Here is an 18094-nt window from a genome sequence, read left to right as displayed (position 1 = left end):
CTTAGTTTCCTCATCTGTAAAGTAGAATGATATTAGTTCTACCTCATAGTTTTGATGAAGCTTAAATGAGATACCTGCCTGTGGTGAGTGCCAAATAACTGGTGTTTTACTGTCAGTAAAACATAAGGCAGATGACCTCTGCAGGTCACAGCCAGCTAAGGGAGAGCAGGAAAGAGGAGCGAGTAACTGGCAGGCACAGATGAGATACGCCCAAAGGGATAGGGGATTCAGTAGGTGCTGAGATGGCACAGTGGGTCAGCACATGCTTTTCCTACTCTGGCAGCCTCCTCCACCTGCTCTAGACATGGTAGAGCTCTGTGCAATGGATAGACAGCCCTGAGCAGCACAGCGGGTGGTGATGGAATGCGAGGCTGAGGGGAGCTTCAGGTGAGACAGTGCCGAGGGCCGCACCTGTCTGGGACTGAGCTCCTGTGAGATGTTTGGGAAGGGTTGCCCTCCCACACACTGGGGCGCTGAGATCCCTGGGTAAGATAATAACGCGTGTATCCATCGGGGATGGTTACTGTGTACCCCTCTTTGAGAATACAAATAGGCAGACTCAGACACATGTGGCTGCATTTAAAGCGTAATTAGTACAACACTGGTTTTGAAAAACTCAGTACAAGGTCATTTTTTCAGCATATATTTATTTGTTACTTTACCATGTTCCAGGAGCTATTCTAGCCACTTGGGGAAAAAAATATGTAAACTCATACATTCCTCCCAACAACCCTTTGAGGTGGAAACTATTATTGCCCTCGTTTTACAGGTAGGGAAACAGGTATTGAGACATGAAGTCACTTGCCAGAGAACACACTTACTGAGTAGCAGAGCCAGTGTTTAACCGAATCTAAGGCAGTCCTGGCCTCCTTTAGTTCCCTTTGATGGAGAGACGCTGCTCCAGCCTGCTTTTAGGAGCAGGGTAAGTGGTGCCTGCCCCAGGTGGTCGTAAAATTGTGTGCCGGGAAGGATTTGCACACGGCCCAGGGCAGGAGGGAGGGGCAGCTTCCTGCTGTAGCAAACGGAGATTTCTCCCTGACTTGCTGCTCGAAGAGTCACTCAAGATTTCCGAGGGTAGGGTGAGTTCTCTTGAGAGCGGTTTAACAGCTGGAGAAAACACCGACAAACTTCTCTGTTTTTTTCCTTCCACAAATAGGATATGTTTTGTTAAATGAGTGAATGTTTGTTACATGAACCACACCGAGGCTGGATTCCAGCCAGCTGATACCAAATTTATGGCATGATGGAGAGGTAATTTCTCTACTAACTGTTTTTCAGGGTTCAGAACTGTGTTGTGGGCATCTTACACACAGGAGAATTTGTAGAAACATTGTATGCTTCAGGCCAGAGATTGGCAAGTGAAAAATGACTCTTAGACCTGAGGCTGCCAGCTTGGAACTGTCTGGTGCTCCTTCCCCGTGTGTAAACAAACAGTTGGACATGCGGTGGTAGCAAGCCCCGAGCCTAAATTCAGAGCCCACCTTTAGCATGCTTTAGCCTCATGGCCTGCAGCTTGGTTTTCTATTTTCTCCCTGGTCCTGGGGGCCAACTTGAATGAATACTTTTTCCTATGTTGATACTTTTAATCTCCAAATTATTGTTTACCATTTTATTTGTGGTAAATGAAACTTTTTTAGGGGGTATGAAAAAATCAGTAAGTATTTAACTCTCTCGGGAGCCTCTCAATGTGGCTCCTCGGCTGCTCACTGCTCAAGCTGCAGGTTGAAGAGGAAATGCCCCTCATGAGGGAAATGCCCTGGCCCAGATTCTTCAACACTCGTGCTCCCTGCACAGCCATGCTCACGAGTTTCTCCCGTGAGGAGGGGAGTGGCTGTTCCAGGACGCTCTTCCTTGCCTTTTCCAGGGAACCCAGAGACAGCCCAGAACCCAGGCCCCGTTTCCGCAGGAGGCCCCTGAGCCTGGCCCTCCTCCAAGCTGGGCCTCGGGCCTTCAGTCCCCGGTGTGTCCCCTGGTTCTGGTCAGCTGGATAGGTTCAGGGAGGTGGGGGCAAGAAACTTCATTTCATAGGAAGTTTTTCAGCTTTCACTTCTGCTTTCTCATGTTTGGGACATTTTTCCTCTCACTTCCTGTTCTCTAAAAGTATCTTGATTTTAAAAATTAAGATTGTGGGAGGCAGTTTCTATAGGGCAGAGGACGTTCTCTTTTTGGCCTGGTGCTAGCTATATGAGTGTGCTCACTTAGTGAACTTGGAGCTGTACACTTAGGATGTGCGCGCTTCTCGGTAGGTATGTTACCTAACTACGAGAATGAAGATTTTGTGATTTATGAGAGAGTGTCAGTTCCTCTGTTACCAAGAATTAGAATTCAAGAAAAGGTGATGCAAGAAGAGGCTAATCTGTTCTAATTGATGTGAAAATGGGGAGTCCAGGGTGAAGGTGTGGACCGACTCAATTACTTTTAGGTATTTATCCTAAAGAAACAAAGGGGTGTGCAAAGTTTTAGTAGTGTTACTATAGTACTGAAAAATTGAAAACAAATGCTGAGTAGTAGTTAACTATTACTATATTATTATTATATTATTATAAATGATGGTACAACCAAAAATGGAATGCTATTTTGCCATTAAAACGTATGCTATAAATGTTTGTTTATTAAAGCCACTTATGAAAGCATAATGCAATCCCACTTTTTAAAAAGCCAAGGATATATTTTACATTTATGCATAGAAAATAATCAGGAAGAATGTACGCCATAATAGTAACAATGGATTACATCTGAGGTAAAGAATTACTGGTGATCTTTATTTCCTTATCTGTGTTAGTTTTTCTTGCAACGAGCACACATTTCTTGTGCCGCACTCTGAGGACGGAAATGCATGTGCAGGGCAGCACTTTCCGCTCTTAGCCTCCTCACCAATCTGTTCTGCCACATCCTCACATCCGCTGGGCAAGGGGAGGCCAGGGGCTGTGCTGGCAGCTCGCTGACAATTCTGCCTTTACAAACTAAAGAGTCATTCGTGACCCCAGGAGCACATTCAGATATGGCATCTCAAGTTTAGGGATTCAGGAGGCCCTCTGTTCAACTTTCCTGAAGCCCAAATCATGTGTGTAAAGAGGTGGCCTCTCCTCTTTCCTGGGTCCCTCTGCAACGCAAAGCCTGGGAGAGCCATTTTGTCTCCACTGAGGGATCTCACAGAGGTTTTCTTTAGAGATTCGGTTCACCCCTTCCATCTATTTGAGGAATTCCTGCCTATACAGTTTCACACTTGATTATGAAGAAGTTTGTCCAGCTATGTTATAGAACTCTGTCCAAGGCAGAAGCTCCCTTGCCTTATTTCATTACCTTCTCAGAGCTCTGGGTGCAGTAACGGGTGTATCACAGGTGCTCAAGAAATAACTCGTTCCCTTGCCGTTTGAGACACAGCACCTCATGCTGAGACAGAGGCCTCCGGAAGAAAGACCTGAATGGCCAAGCTGCTCCCCATTTCTGGACCTCAGCCTCCTCCCTCCTAAAATGGGTGAGAAAGAGGTTTGGGCTGAGTGGGGGCTGAGGCCCCCTGCCAGCTCTAACAGCCTGATTCTGAGAACACAGCTTGCGGTAGCTCTGGCCTGCCCGCACTTTACCCCAGCATGTTTGCACAACGGTACTGTAACCCTTGCGGTGTACCATTGACATTAGATAGTCTTGTTTTGTATCAATTAAAGTAAACACATGAAGAAAAAGAAACCCTTCCCACCCCACCCCCACAAAAATAATAATGACAATGAATACATAAGGAAGGAAGGCTGGAAAAACCAAAAGGGAAGGACTGTTGCTCTCCTCGTGCAGAGAGTTCTCAGTTTGAGTGCTTGTAGTGGCTGTTGCACAAGGCCTGTCGCCATGTCAGACGTATCTCTCTGAAGTGGTAGGCTTGCCTGCCGGTCTGACCAGGGGCCTGAAAGAGAGGCAGGCGACCATCATTGCAGCAAGAGCTCCTGCAGTGCAGCGCGTCCATCTCTGTCTACCCAGCTTCCCCGGCCTCCCAGCCTTTCAAGGTTCTGAGGACTTGTCCCTCGGGCAGCAGCAGGGGACTGGGTGAATGACCTCAGCAACCCTGCCAAGCGCCTTACTTGTACCATCTTGTTTAATCCTCACAGCAACCTGGGGAGTAGGCACTGGGAGTGAGAGGTTAGGGAAGGTGCCCAAGGTCACATAACTAGGAGGTGGTGGAGCCAGGATCTGAACCCAGTTAATGTAGCTTCCTGGAGGCTTTGTCAAGATCCCATGGAGGTGAGAGGAGGCTCATAACCAAAATCACCAGCTGACCTGATTCTCAGCCCCCAGGAAGATCACAGGGAATAGAGAGGATGTGAGCAAACCACTACTGTCAGGCAAGCAGAGCTACTTTACCTAAAGTCCCTTTGACACCCAAATTTGATGTCACACTAAAAATGTGTGTTAATTCAGTACTGGGCTAGCGCCTCCTAAATGTGCTAATTCATCATGAGTGTTGTGTCTACACACAACCTCCTCCAAAACCTCTCTGTTGAAGCTGAGCTGCCCTCCGTCATCACTCAGGACATCAACTCAGGTCTCTGAACTCAGTTGTGCGTAATCTGCGTAGCTTTATATCTCAGGGCAGAGTTTTATTCTCAGTTATTCATTTCAAAATGAGAATTTTCAGAAAAGATAGAAGGGATGGTTCTCCTCCAAAAGCTTCCAACTGCACCTCAAGTGTTGAAAATGCTAAAAATCCTTCGCTGTTTTTAAAGTCTTTATCCCCTTGGTATATCACCTATAACATATGCACCAGAAGTTCATTACATTTCCGTTGTTAAAAATAATAATGTATGGGGCCAGCCCAGTGGCGTAGCAGTTAAGTTCGCACGCTCTGCTTCAGCAGCCCAGGGTTCACTGGTTTGGATCCGGGGCATGGACTTAAGCACCGCTCATCAAGCCATGCTGTGGCAGCATCCCACATATAAAGTAGAGGAAGAAGGGAACAGATGTTAGCTCAGGGCTAATCTTCCTCAAAAAAGAAAAAAAAAAGATGTTGAATTTGTGTTCCTTCAGAGACATAGCAAGGAGTGTGAAAGGCAAACCCCAGGTATAAAATCTGAAATATTTTCATCTACTGAAAGGAACAGGTGAATATAGTTGGTTATCCTTAACCCCCTCCACCCCCAGCCCCCAACCACCAGAAGGAGCCTGAGCTTTAGACAGACATTGCAGCTCTGCTACTTTCTGGTAATACGGCCTTGGACAAGTCAGTAAATGTCCCAACCCTCAGTTTCCTCATCTGTAAAATGGTGGCCACAGTAACTACTTTAAAGGTTGTTATTAAACTTGAAATTAAATATATATATATAAAGCAAGTAACTGTTTCACTGTAGGCTTTCATCAAATGGTTATTATTATTATTATCATTGATAATCCAAGTCTAAGCATGTCTCTGCCACCTTGGGTATGTTTCTTGATCTCTGAGCCAGTGCTCTGTGAGATGGGGCTGCTGTGAGGATAAGACAGACGCTGAATGTCACCCCCATCTCAGTGTGGGGCTGGAGCAGGGGCTCCTTAGACGTGAGCACAGGGCTGCCTCAGCCTGTGCACGAAGGAGCGGGGTGAGGGGTGGGGACTGAGGCCTCTCTCCTCTCTTCCCGACACTGGCTTTTGTTTTTACTTTTTTCCTGATCATTTCAGAATGATCATGGGCTGGAATTGGATGGGGGAGTCACCTGAGCTGCCAGATAGCTAATTGCCCCTGCCTCTGGTCCCCTCCTCTTCCACTCCAGTCCTCAGCAGCAAATCAAAGCTCTGCGTTGGCATAGGGAAATTAGGAACCCAGGCCATTATTTATTTGATTCAGGTGATAAAAGATTGACTCTCAAGAAACTAGACCAAACAAGTAGCAAAAAAAATTCTCTTAAGAAAACAACAAAACCCAGCTGGAATCGTCTAGATAAAGAGCCCCCACATCTTTCGGGGAGCTAGGATTAACTGGGGACATCCTTCAGATGGGTTTTTTGGTGCTAGGCCACATAAGAAGAAGGTTTACCGAAGTCACACTGCTCTCCCCAGCAGCTCAACCTGGGCCTCCATTTTCTCCACCTGTCCTGCCTTCTGCCTCTCTTTGCTGCGGCACCATGCTGACTCCCCGCCCCCAGGACTCCACTGCCGTGGCCTCTCTCTGGGAACGTTTCCCACCACCTGCTGCTTGGGAAGCCAGGACCTGTGCCCAGGGCTGCCCGGGGTTAGCATGCCCAGGGGTTCTAAGAGACTCACCTGGGACATTTGCAAACACGTCTTCGGTTCCCTGGATGAGGAAAAAAAAGTGATAAAGCAACTGTATCCCTACCCCCCATAGTCCCCAATATAATTTCTCCTTCTCTTTTCCTATTTCTTTAGGATTATAACTCTTGAGAGTCCAGGGGAGGGCTTCCTTTCCATCCCTCTTCTCATCTATTTAAAAAACATTGCAAATACAGGTGCGGGTGAATGGAGTTAGTCCAGTCGCCTGCGTGGGATCCAAAGCAGGGTAGGGGGGTCGCGGGGGAAGGAGCCAAGGGTAAATCTCAGCCCGTCGTGTTTTTGACCCAGCCTGCCTGGGCACTGGTCCCGGGGCCACGGCGGCCCCTTCCCGCGCCTGCGTTTGTCACAAGCGGGGACTTTGCGCTCGCTGCAGGATTTTACCTGTGGCTGCTGCTCCGGGGCTAGGGCTCTGTCTTCCTAAAAACCTCCCCCAGAGTGGAAAAAGGGGCAGGCAGGGGCTTTCCCGAGCTCTGTCTCTAGGAAAGAAATCAGCTGTGCCTGGACCTCCGATGCACCTCCGCAGTCCCAGAAATCTCAAGCCGCAAGGGGAGCTGGAGCAGGCGGCGCAAAGGGCCGCAGTGGGGCAGACCCCTCCCCGCCGTGATTCCCTAGGACTTACTGTGGTTGCAGATGATGGTGATGATCAGTGACAAGAGAAGGACCGCGCAGGTCCCAGCCAGGGGAGCCCAGATGTAGATATCACAGTCGAAGTCCAGCCACTTCTTACCTACTGTCGACACCGAAGACGCGGACATTTAGGAGCGAGCCCGGGATCCCCCACCCCACCCCGCCAGTCCAGGCACGTCTCCGGGCTCCAGAGCTTGGTTTCCCAACCACTTAGCCTACGGCTCTACTTCTAGGATCAGGGCTGGCCCTGGCAGGGGCTCTCCCTGCGGTCCGCACGGCCCCTGGCTCACCCCCTCCCGGGGGCCCTGCGCCCGCCTCACCCGGGCTGCCCTTCGCGGGCCGGCACGTCTCTGGGCGCCGAGTAACCGGCTGCGACGCGTTGGTGGCCGCCCGCATGGGTGGTCGCGGCGTGGGTGGTCGCGGCGCGGGCGTCGTGGTGGGCTTAGCTGCGGGAGCAACAGAGCGTGGTTGGGGGTCCGGCTGGGGCTGGGGACGCGAGTCTCCCCCCAGCTCCCCACCTTTGCCCAACGGGGCGCCTCCTCCTGGTTTTCCACTGGAGGAGCGACAGACTGCTGCCCGCGCCGCACTCTGCGCTCAGAGCAGGAGAGACCGGGTGGGACCTCCCGGATTCGCGCTGACCCCTTCGCGGCGGGCGCGGTAGCCTGCTGCGTCCCGGGCTCCGCGAAGCGCACCTGGCGCCTCGGACGGGAACGCAGGAGCCCTTTCCCCTCCACCCAGCCTCTCTCCAGGGCTCAACCGGGAACCTTGTGGATTCGGGTTGATAGACTCATTTTCCTGACGAGCAAATGAAGACTCAGAGAGTTTAAGTAACTTGCCTGGGCTCACACAAGCACCTAAACTCGAGCCCACATCGGCCGGACCTAAAGAGTCATCCTTTCAGTCCCTACCCAGCCGCACCTTAGCCTCAGTTTCCTCGTCTGTGAAATGGGAACAGTAAGTAGCCCTCAGGGGCGTTAAGAGGCTCCAAAGCGGGGCCTCCGTGTGAAAAACGGGTTCAGAGGTGAGCCCAAACCCCCCACCGAGAGGTGCCGCACCCCCAGCGCCCGGACCTGGCAGGAAGACGGGCACGAAGGGGCTGAAGTAGATTATCGAGTTGCTCAGGACCGAGCAGAAATAGTAGCCCTGGTCCTTCTCGCTGAAGTGGTGCAGGGTGAGGCCGAAGACGGTGTCCTGGATCCTCTCGCCTGAGAACTTCTTGGTGTCCAAGTCCTCGGCCGTCTTGATCCGGCCTTTGGTGATGTACATCAGGAAGACCGGGCGGGCGGCGGGGCCGGGCCGCTGGTAGAGCCACGAGCAGCCCGGAGCTTGGTTGGACAGCAGCACCTGGCAGCGCAGGTTCAGCGTCTTGCCCGGTTGCGGGGGCCCCTCCGGCTGCGTCATCCGGAACGCGTTGGACCCAAGGGCGAGGACGGCGTCTGCAGAGGGCAGGCAGCGAGGCTGAGCCCGGAGCCCCGCGCCCCCCGCCAGCCCATCTCCCGCCTTTCCCGAGGGTCGCAAACTCACGGAGCAGTAGGGCCAGCGGCAGGAGCAGGAAGGTCCCAGGCTCGGCCATGGCGCGCTCCCCGGCGCGGCTCAGCTCGAAGTTCCCACGGGAGCCGAGGCGCGCAGAAGCAGAGGGGGCGCGGAGGGGGGAAGTTGCGCCCTTGGGCCGGCCACGGAGCCCGATTTCACGTTTGGAGGATGTGATGTCACCCGAAGCCCTATCAGGAGAGAGTCGCCCTCCTTTTCGCGGTTGTCACCTTCCAGCCCAGCGAGGGGGCTGGGGTCCGCGAATGGAGGCCGTCGAGGCAGCCTGGCGGGGCAGCTGGGGGCAGCTGAGAACTGCGAGTTTGAGCATGAGGAGAAGGGCTGGGAATGACCGTTGGTAATGGCTCTTTTGTGGCAGTGACAGAGACAGAGGATAAAGAGAAATTTCAAGAAGTGAGGCTGGGAGTAAGCAGGAAAGGGGAGAGAAGTATTCACTTTCTTTGCCTTCACTTCAAGTCTCTCTAGCACTGTCACCTTGGGGCTTTTTGTCTGCAAAGTGGGCACCGAGGGCTGAGAAGGAAGAGGAGTTAGTGACTCCCGCTTCTTGGACCGGGTCATCGGAGTGTTCACCGAGGAAGGACCTTCTCCCTTCCGGTGAAGAGAGTTTCATGGGGCAGCAGCCACCAGAGCGTAGGGTGGGGCTGGCAGTCCTCTGCCCACCACACCCTTGGGGCTTTCCTCCAGCTGCTAATCCTCATCGCACAGCCATACCCCTTCTTGGGGCCATTGCAACAACCTCCGCACTAGTCTCTCCTGGCCAGTGCTCCAGCCACCCTGCTGTGATCATTATTCTCATAAGGGAGCTCTGATAATGTCACTCCTGCAGCCTCCCATGACCTGTAGGACTGGCTGGAAGCTCAACCCTCGCTTAGCTCAGAGCCTGCAGGAGCTGGCCCCTCCCAGCCTCTGCCCAGTCCCCTGCTGCTGTGTGCTCACTCGGGTTCTCTTGCCTTTGCTGTTCCCTTTGCCTGGAACCAGTTCTGTGTAAGCCCTCGGACCAGCTCTGGTGCTCTGGGACTTGAATCTCATTTCTCTGTATCCCCAGCTCTGGGTGCTCTGCAGGGACACGTGTGCAGCCTGGGTGAGCGCTTGGTTGGAGGCAGTTGGCCCTCTCTCCCCCTGGCATGCACGTGTCCCCTTCCTTTTTGTCTGTTGCTCTCCTGAACCCTTCCAGCCCCAGGGGGTGCCGTCCTCCGGTTTCTTCAGGCTTCCCAGGTCTTCCCACTTTGAATCCTACAGTGGGTGCTGCTTGGTTCTAGAGTCGAGCCACCTGGCATTATCTGTTCCGTGTGTCTGCCCCACCTGGGAATTCTGCCCACACCATGTCCCAGACACCCCCCAGATGTCACATCACAGCTTGGGCTGAGCTGTTTGCAGAATTGCACTCCCCTCATGGGGTCTGAACTTGAGTGTTGAATGGACTTTTCTAAATTATTACTTTGATATCAGTGCCCCCCAGCCCTTCTTGGGTCTCTAACTTGGGACCTTTAACATTTTATATTTAGAAACGTTTTTTAAAGTATCTTTTCAATGACAAGAGTTACATATGCTTGAAAAACTTCAGACAATACAAAAAAGAATACAGGGAAAGCTCCCTGTCTCAACTCTCCTCGCCACCATCCATTCTCCAGAGAAAACAGAGTTGAGTGTGTCCCTCAGATATCATCTGTGCATAAACAGACCTTTATGTCATTCTAGACAACTGTGGTTGTACTGTGTATATTTTTTGCAAGTTTCCTTACTTATCTGACAGTAGAAGAAGAAAAAAGCTTTTCATGTCAGCACATGTAAATCTACCCCATTCCTCTAAATGAATGCCTTTTACATGGATGTTCCATAATTTAGCTTTCCTGTTAGTGGACGTTTAAGCAGTTTCTCAATTTTTGCAATTGCTAGCAAGGCTGTAGTAGATAAATGTATTTGTATCATTGAGGACTTGCACCAGTACATGTCACATTTCCAAATGGAAGATGAGGGAGGTTGGGGAAGAAAAACTCTTTGAAATGATGGTTATGACTGCGATACACAGCAGTGGATCCCCTGGCATATAGATGTATGCATATGTGCATGTATGTGCGTATGCCTCTGTGTGTGTGTGTGTGTGTGTGTGTATCCCTGGCTGTGTAGACAGTGCTGTCCCTTAACTCACATGAATGAGGATGAAAAGGAAACAGCCAAGTCTACCAACGCGGCAATCCTCATTTTAGATAGTTTGCCATTTTGCCTCTCTGTTCCCACTGCAGGAGGAGTGTCAAATGGCCCTGCTGGCCAAAGGAGGAAATCAGGAGGGTGGTAGAGAGGCTGACCAGCCATGGAAGTATCCCTCGCCCTCTGGAGGAAGCATTGGAGGGGAGCCAGAGTCAACCGGCAGCTATTTGGAGCTTGGGAACCAGGTCCCTGAGTAAGATGATGGCCGGATTATGGGGTGCAGTGCTTGAAAATAGAGTAGTCCCATCTCAGTCTCCCGGAAGTGAGCTGCAGCTGGCTTGGAGTCCTTCCAGCCTTGCAGTAAAGAAAAAAGTCAGCCTTGGGGGTGGCAGCCCCTTTGTACAGAGATTGATGGGGGGGCACGTCAAACCCACCAAGGAGGCTTTGTGACCCCAATGAGAGTGTGGTGCAGTCTCAAGGTAACCACAATGACATCCTCCCTGCAGCAGGCCGGAGAGCAGATGCAATTGTGCAAGTCCTGGGGATGCTTGCTTGCTGGAGGGCCAGGTGTGCAGAGCGCTGGGTGGGGCCAGCCCATGACTACCAGGTAACCTTCCACAGCCCACGCTGCGGCAGTCCCGAGGGATGGCGTGAAGACATGAGAACAGCTGAACTCTGTCAAGCAAGCCCCTTATTTTTGAAAACATCCAGAGAGAGACAGGGTAAGGGAGTAACCAGTTTCTACACTGAATTAAACAGGTCTTTGTTTTTCTCAAAGTGTTTGTTCTTAAAACATGGAAATGAAGTCATTTTAATTAGCATGAATTAAAGACATATTCAGAATGTACAGCTGGGCAGGGCAGCGGTGGGAAATTAATCAGGGCTCTGTGCCACAGTTCCGAAGATGCTGACTCAGGGACAACCTGGAATCACGGCTGTGGAAGCGGCCCACTCTCTCCCTTTGCCCATCTAGGTCTTTGGAGATGTTAGTGTCTCCTTGGAAGGAGTTAGCTTGTTTGGACCTAGAAAGGCTTTGGAACCCTAGAGTTGTCAGAGCCTTGCTTTATCTCAGTCACAAAGACTTGATGATTTTACCTCACCTCTGTCACTCCTGCTTTCCTCCACCCCAGACCTCCAAGTTCATCTAGGCTACTATTATCTTTTGCCTGGACTTTTGCAGTGGTCTGCTAACTGGCCACCCTACTTCTACCCTGGTCCCTTCCAGGGCTTCTGGTCTCTCCCAGTGAAAATCTCGTCCTGCCAACCCCCGGCTTCACCCGTAAGGGCTTGCCACGGTCCCTAGTAGAACATCTGGTAATCCCAAATGCTGCCTGAGGCCCTGCACACTCGGCTCTGCAGCCCCATCTCCATCCTCTCCTGGTCGCCTTCTTCACATCTCCGGGCTTGGCATCTCTCTGTTTCTCAAAGTGTCCCTGCTGCTTTCCACCTCAGCGCCACCAAGCACGCTGTTCCCTCAGCCTGGATTGTTCTCACTTCTGCTATCTGATTAGCAGACTCCTCTTCCTCAACACCCAGCTCAAGCATCTCCTCCCTCTGGAACTGAGCCTCTTGCCCCCTTCCATTCCCAGGCAGTGTAGAACGCATCCTTCTCTGCATCACCTGGACCCTGGGCATCCCTCGATTGGAGCACAACAATGGTTTGTTTGCTCAGCCAACTTGATGACCAGAACCTTGGTCCTTTGAGGAAGACACCTTGTCTTGTTCACATTTATACTATGGTGCTTAACAGAGGGCGTGGCACATACTTGGTCTTCAGGAAACCCTTGTTTAGTAAAAGCTAACCAAAGGCAGAATCAGGGTAGAGCATATCAGAGGAGGTAGACAGAGTTCTTTTCAGGTAAGAGTGGTCAGGAAAGCCTTTACAAAGTGGCTGGTTTGGAGATATGGTAAGAACTAGGAGAGAGGTTGGTTAGAATAAGGCATTCAACTTCTGGCCAAGATGGTGCTGATACTGTGCTTTAACGTGTAGCAATGATACAATTGAAAGTAAAAGAAAGAGGAGGAGGAAGGGGAGAAGGTAGATGCATTCAAAAGCAAGGTGAATATCGCTGTGGATGTAGTTGTGGGACCAGGGCTGAAATCAGGGGCTGACTTGCTGGTGTCTATTCTTGGGTTTGGGTCTTGAGGGTCCATTCTCGGTGCAGAGGCACTGAGGGTGTGACTCCTTCAGCCAACAGGGTCCCAAAGTGTTTCACCTATGGAGAAAGCCTGGAGCCAGACTCTCTGCTTGAAACCGGGGCTTGGGTCAGGATTTCTCTTGGTAAAAAGCTGGAGAAAGCTGTGTGCATCTCCAGAGTCATGGCTCATATGGGGCTGCTCCCCTACAGTGATGGGAAGATAGCTCAGAGACTGGAGCTGCCTAATCCCCAGGGTCACCACTGGACAGGAACCCAGAGCTACCAGTATAAGGCCTGGTTCTGACTGGGGACCCTGGGAAGTCAGAGGCTACCAGAAACCCAGGAAGATGGAACGTGAAGAGAGAGAGAGATTTAAAAATTCCTATTCCATATCCAAAAAATATAAAAGATATTTAATTCAAATTGAGATGGGAAGTGACTCTAGAAGAGATGCAAATATGGAAAAATTGGAAACATGTTTAAGATAAAGAGAACAAGAGTGTGTAGAAAATGCAGAAATTCAAAAAGAACAACTGACTATGATAAGTACTGAGCCTACTGGAAATGAAAACTCTAGACATAAACTAGGATACACTCTAGATTGGACATAGCTGAAGGGATAATTAGCAAAATGGAAGCCAGCATTGAGGAATTCGGGGAGAATGAAATATAGGGAGATAAAGACACAGGCAGTTTGATAAGCTGTTAAGATGTGGATCAGCACTATGAATGTTTAATGGGATTTCAGGAGGTAGTGTAGAGGGGAGGGGCAGAAGAGGATATTGAACCTTTCAGGAAGGCCCACATTTAAGGAGAGGGAAGACAATACCGGCACAGAATCCAGGTGGTATAGGAAATTCAGGATGGGGCTTGAGAAGATGGAAAGGCTTCATGGGGAGGTGGCTGCTGCAGGTTTGGGCTCTAAGGGAGAAATCAGAAGGCATTCAAGTTTGGGACTGCAAGCCTGTGGTAGGAAGAGATTATAAGCCTGTGTCCTGCGCCTGACCCACATAATGAAACCCACTCCCACGTGTTTGTTATTGGGAGATGAAAACATGAAGAGGACTCATGATAAGGAGGAACGCTGAGGAGAGAGAGTAGGATGGGTGGGGAGTTGTGGAAGTCCTGTTGGATGAGGTGACGGTGACGTGTGGACTTCATTCATTGTTCACTTGTTTCTTCCATTTGCTCTTTTTTTAAGCTGTGAAGGCATCTGAACACAGAAAAATACAGCAAATAATATAAAACACCCCTAGGCTACTCAGAAAACATCCCTTGGAACTGATTTTTGTCGTATTTGCTTCAGATGAATGTTGCAGATACAGTCGGACCCTCTCAAGTCCCCTGCCTCCTCCCCAGAAGCAAAATTTGGATTTTTGTGAAAGAAGGATGTTAAATTTCCACCTGTGCTTCTGGATTTTCTCTTTCTCTGTTTCATTCTGTCTATTTTTTTTTTTTTAAAGATTTTATTTTTTCCTTTTTCTCCCCAAAGCTCCCCGGTACATAGTTGTGTATTCTTCGTTGTGGGTTCTTCTAGTTGTACATAGTTGTGTATTCTTCGTTGTGGGTTCTTCTAGTTGCGGCATGCGGGACGCTGCCCCAGCGTGGTCTGACGAGCAGTGCCATGTCCGCGCCCAGGATTCGAACCAATGAAACACTGGGCCGCCTGCTGCGGAGCGCGCGAACTTAACCACTCGGCCACGGGGCCAGCCCCTTCATTCTGTCTATTTTTGCCTCACATACTGAAGCTTTATTATTGGGTGCATACACATTTAGGATTGGTCTGTCTTCTTGATGAACTGACCCTTTTACTATCATGAAATGTCCCTCTTTATCTCTGGCAATACTGTTTTGAAGTCAAGTTTGATATTCGTATGGCCACTCCAGCTTTCTTATACTTTCTCTTTGCATGATATATTTTTTTCTATCCTGTTACTTTCAACTCACCCTTTCTGTTTTAATGACTTTACTATATATGTTTGTATGTATTAACTGTATATAATATTATTTTTTGAGAATGTCTAATATACAGACATGTTATATCGTATGTGAGTTTGACATGTGAGACATGTAGATTTAGTTCATTTACTTTAAATGTTGTATAGTAGTATTATCTTGTGAATATACCACAGTTCAATGGTCCTCAGATCAGGGTATTCATACCCATGGGGATACACATAATTTCGAGAGACTCATTTTTGAGATCCTCAACTGCCACTGGTCCTTTTTCCTAAGATGGGTCTGCCCAAGAACACACGCTGTGTTCCGTCTTCACGGTGATACTCTTTCCCCACCTCCCCTCTCGTGATTGCTCATTTCCTGCTTTAAAACAGAAAGGCAGCCCTCCCACCTTCCTGGACCTCATTGCAGTGCAATGCCCAGGAGGTGCAAAACCCTCCAGAGCAGCAATCAAAGGGAAACACATAAATATCTTTCATTTCATGTCCATTCCCTTAGGAATTGCCAAAGAATGCATTCTTCTGAGGAGGGTGCCTGAGATCCTGGCCAAGAGGGTGTCTGGGAGAAATGCTGGAGGTGAAGCTCCTTATGGCTGATTCCCGGGCCTCCTCACTCAACCCACCTCTCAATTGTGGGGCTGGAGTTCAGAAGCCAGACACTTATTACAGGATACATGTGAACATGTTTGTTAGGATGGCAAAAAGAAGCAGACTTCTTTTTTTAACAGAAAGGAAGACTGATTTGCTAACTGGTTTGGCGTTGAAGACTGCCTTTGCCAATGAGGTCAGTCGGCAGTATTTTTACTTTCCATTTTCAAAGTTTTGATAACAAAGTTTAAAGTCTATGATAAGCTAAAAACATTTTATCAAAGTACTGTTTTGGTAAATTTGTATTGAAATTAAAAATATTTCTATTTCCCCGACCCATTCTAAGCTCATCGTGTAGGCAATTGCTTCTAGGTGAGGGAAGAACGGTACACTGGGCAGCTACTTGGTAAACTTTGGTAAAGGCTGTTTTAGTGGGTTTCCAGAAACTGAGAAGTGGATAACTCTAAAGACGGCAACCAAGCCTCGTGCAGGCCAGGAGTTCCCAAGTCTTTGCTTTCATCACAGTTGAAAGGAGACCTATTAGAATCGGCAACTGTTATGGGTTGAATTGTGTCTTCCCAAAATTCAAACGTGGCAGTCCTAACCTCCACCGTCTCAGAATGTCACCTTATTTGGAGACAGGGTTTTTGCAGAAGTAATCAAGTTGAAAATAAGATCATTAGAGTGGGCTCTAATGCAAAATGACTGGCGACCTTATAAAAAAGGGAAATTTGCACACAGACACACACCCAGGGAGAACACCAAGTGAAAATAAAGGCAGAAATCAGGCTGATAGAACATCAGAGATGGCCGGCAACAGACCAGAAGCTAGGAGAGAAACATGGAACAGATGCTTTCTCACAGCGCTCAGGAGGAGCTAACTCAGCAAAACCGTGCGCTTGAACTTGCAGCTTCCAGACCTGTGAGACAATACATTTGTGTTGTCTCTGCCGCCCAGTTTGTGGTACTTTGTCACAGCAACCCTAGAAACTAATACAGCCACTAATGGATCATCAACATTACCTTTGATGATAGCTCACTGTTGTGGTATTCTTTTTTTGCCAAAAAAATGGGAAAAAGTTGAAACATTTAGTGACTACTATAACAAAACCAACTATTTATGGGAACAAGATTTCTCAGTGCTTATGCTGTATAAAAAAACAAAACAAAAAATAGGAAAATAATTGATGCTGAACCCTGTTTCATTCTAAGCAATAAGTAATATTATCTGGTGGGTTCATTAACTAATTGGTCCCTATCTCATTAAGAGCTGAATTTCTCCTCAAAGTTACTTTTTTATGAAACTTCTTATTTTGAGATAATTGTAGATTGACACTGAAGTTACAAGAATAGTACAGAGAGATCCCGTATACACGTCACTCAGTTTCTCCCAATGGTAACATCTTGCTTAACTATAGCACGATATCACCAAAGGTTACTTTTTATGTTGAATAATTACTTTTCAAGATTTATAATTTATTTATGTTATTTTTGAACAATTGTCCACTACTAATAGTTGTAATGATGGCATAATCTAAATAAATTTTCAATACTTATAAATTTATGGTTACAGGAAATTAAAGTTTCATTTCACATACTTCTTTGGCAGAGAATTATGATCAATAAAAGATCTTCAAGCATAAGAACATATTACATTAGAATAAAGTTCTATGGAGGAAGTGGGATAGAATTCGTAAGTTTGGGGAGAAAAAGGAATGATGAAAAATTTCCAAAAGTTAAAGAAGAACTTGTTCTTGTATTTTTAAAATGAGTGATGGTTGACATAAAATTGATACATTATTTATTCATATTCTGCCAGAAACAATTAAAAATTTTGATGTAAAGGTTTTATTTTAAATTATTAATCCTTATAAGACATTGGAAATTATATGCCTTACAGCTATTTATGATGAAAAATGTTTGATGTCAAATTAAAACTGAATGAAGGGGTACACCCACATTCGCAGCAGCGTTATTCACAAGAGCTAAAATGTGGAAGCTACCCAAGTGTCCCCTCACGGATGAATGGATAAGCAAAATGTGGTATACACATACAACGGAATATTATTTAGCTTTAGAAAGGAAGGAATTTTGACATACGCTGCAACATGGATGAACCTTGAGGACATTGTGCAGAGTGAAACAAGCCCATCATGAGAAGACTAATACAGTGTGATTCTACTTACATAACGCAGACAAGTCAAAATCTAGAGACAGAAAGTACAGTGGTGGTTGCCAGGGGCTGAGGGGAGGGGGAATGGAGGATTATAGAGTTTCAGTTTTGCAAGATGAAAAAAGTTCTAGAGATGGATAGCGGCAATGGTGGCACAACAACGTGAATGTACTTGATGTCACTAAACTGTACATTTAAAATGGCTATGATGGTAAACATATTATGTATATTTTACCACAAGAAAAAAATTTTTTTTAATGTGCAAGGGAGTACATAGTCTTTCATATTTGGGGAAGAAACCAGAACAATGAGATTTTTTATGACAATTGATGACAACTTTCACTGTTTATTTATCCATTCCTCTGTGGATGGACCTTTAGGCTGTTTCCAGTTTTTCCATTATAAACAATGCTATGGTGAACATTCTTGTACATATTCCCAAGAGTCCACGTCCAAGATTTTCTCTAGGGTGTCAGATGAAGAAGAACGAATGGATAGGAAGGACTTAAGGAGGATGTTGACCTTGAGAGGAATGACTGACTTGAAGCATGTGCTTCTCTTTAACCCCCATAGCTATTGGCAAATTTCTCTCCAAAATAATGGTACCAGTTTATACTCACTCCAGCTGTCGATGAGTTTCCATTTATCCACATGCTTTATAATTC

At 48.0% G+C, this 18094-nt stretch overlaps 1 protein-coding gene across 1 annotated transcript; it reads right to left on the bottom strand.

The window, feature by feature from the left end:
- Positions 1–2591: 2591 nt before the first annotated feature.
- On the bottom strand, positions 2592–11170 carry CD8A (CD8 subunit alpha). The gene is made up of 7 exons (XM_070573307.1): positions 11007–11170; positions 8401–8597; positions 7947–8312; positions 7197–7322; positions 6869–6976; positions 6223–6253; positions 2592–3895 (listed from the first exon to the last, which is right to left on the bottom strand). Exons 1-7 carry the CDS (start codon positions 11168–11170, stop codon positions 3844–3846), a joined length of 1044 nt encoding a protein of 347 aa, XP_070429408.1. The 3' UTR covers positions 2592–3843.
- Between the last annotated feature and the right edge of the window lie 6924 nt (positions 11171–18094).

The sequence above is a fragment of the Equus przewalskii genome, chromosome 14 (assembly GCF_037783145.1).
Source record: "Equus przewalskii isolate Varuska chromosome 14, EquPr2, whole genome shotgun sequence".
Taxonomy (NCBI): domain Eukaryota; kingdom Metazoa; phylum Chordata; class Mammalia; order Perissodactyla; family Equidae; genus Equus; species Equus przewalskii.
The sequence above is the reverse complement of the archived record's forward strand: the minus strand, read 5'-3'. Positions and strand labels throughout refer to the sequence as shown.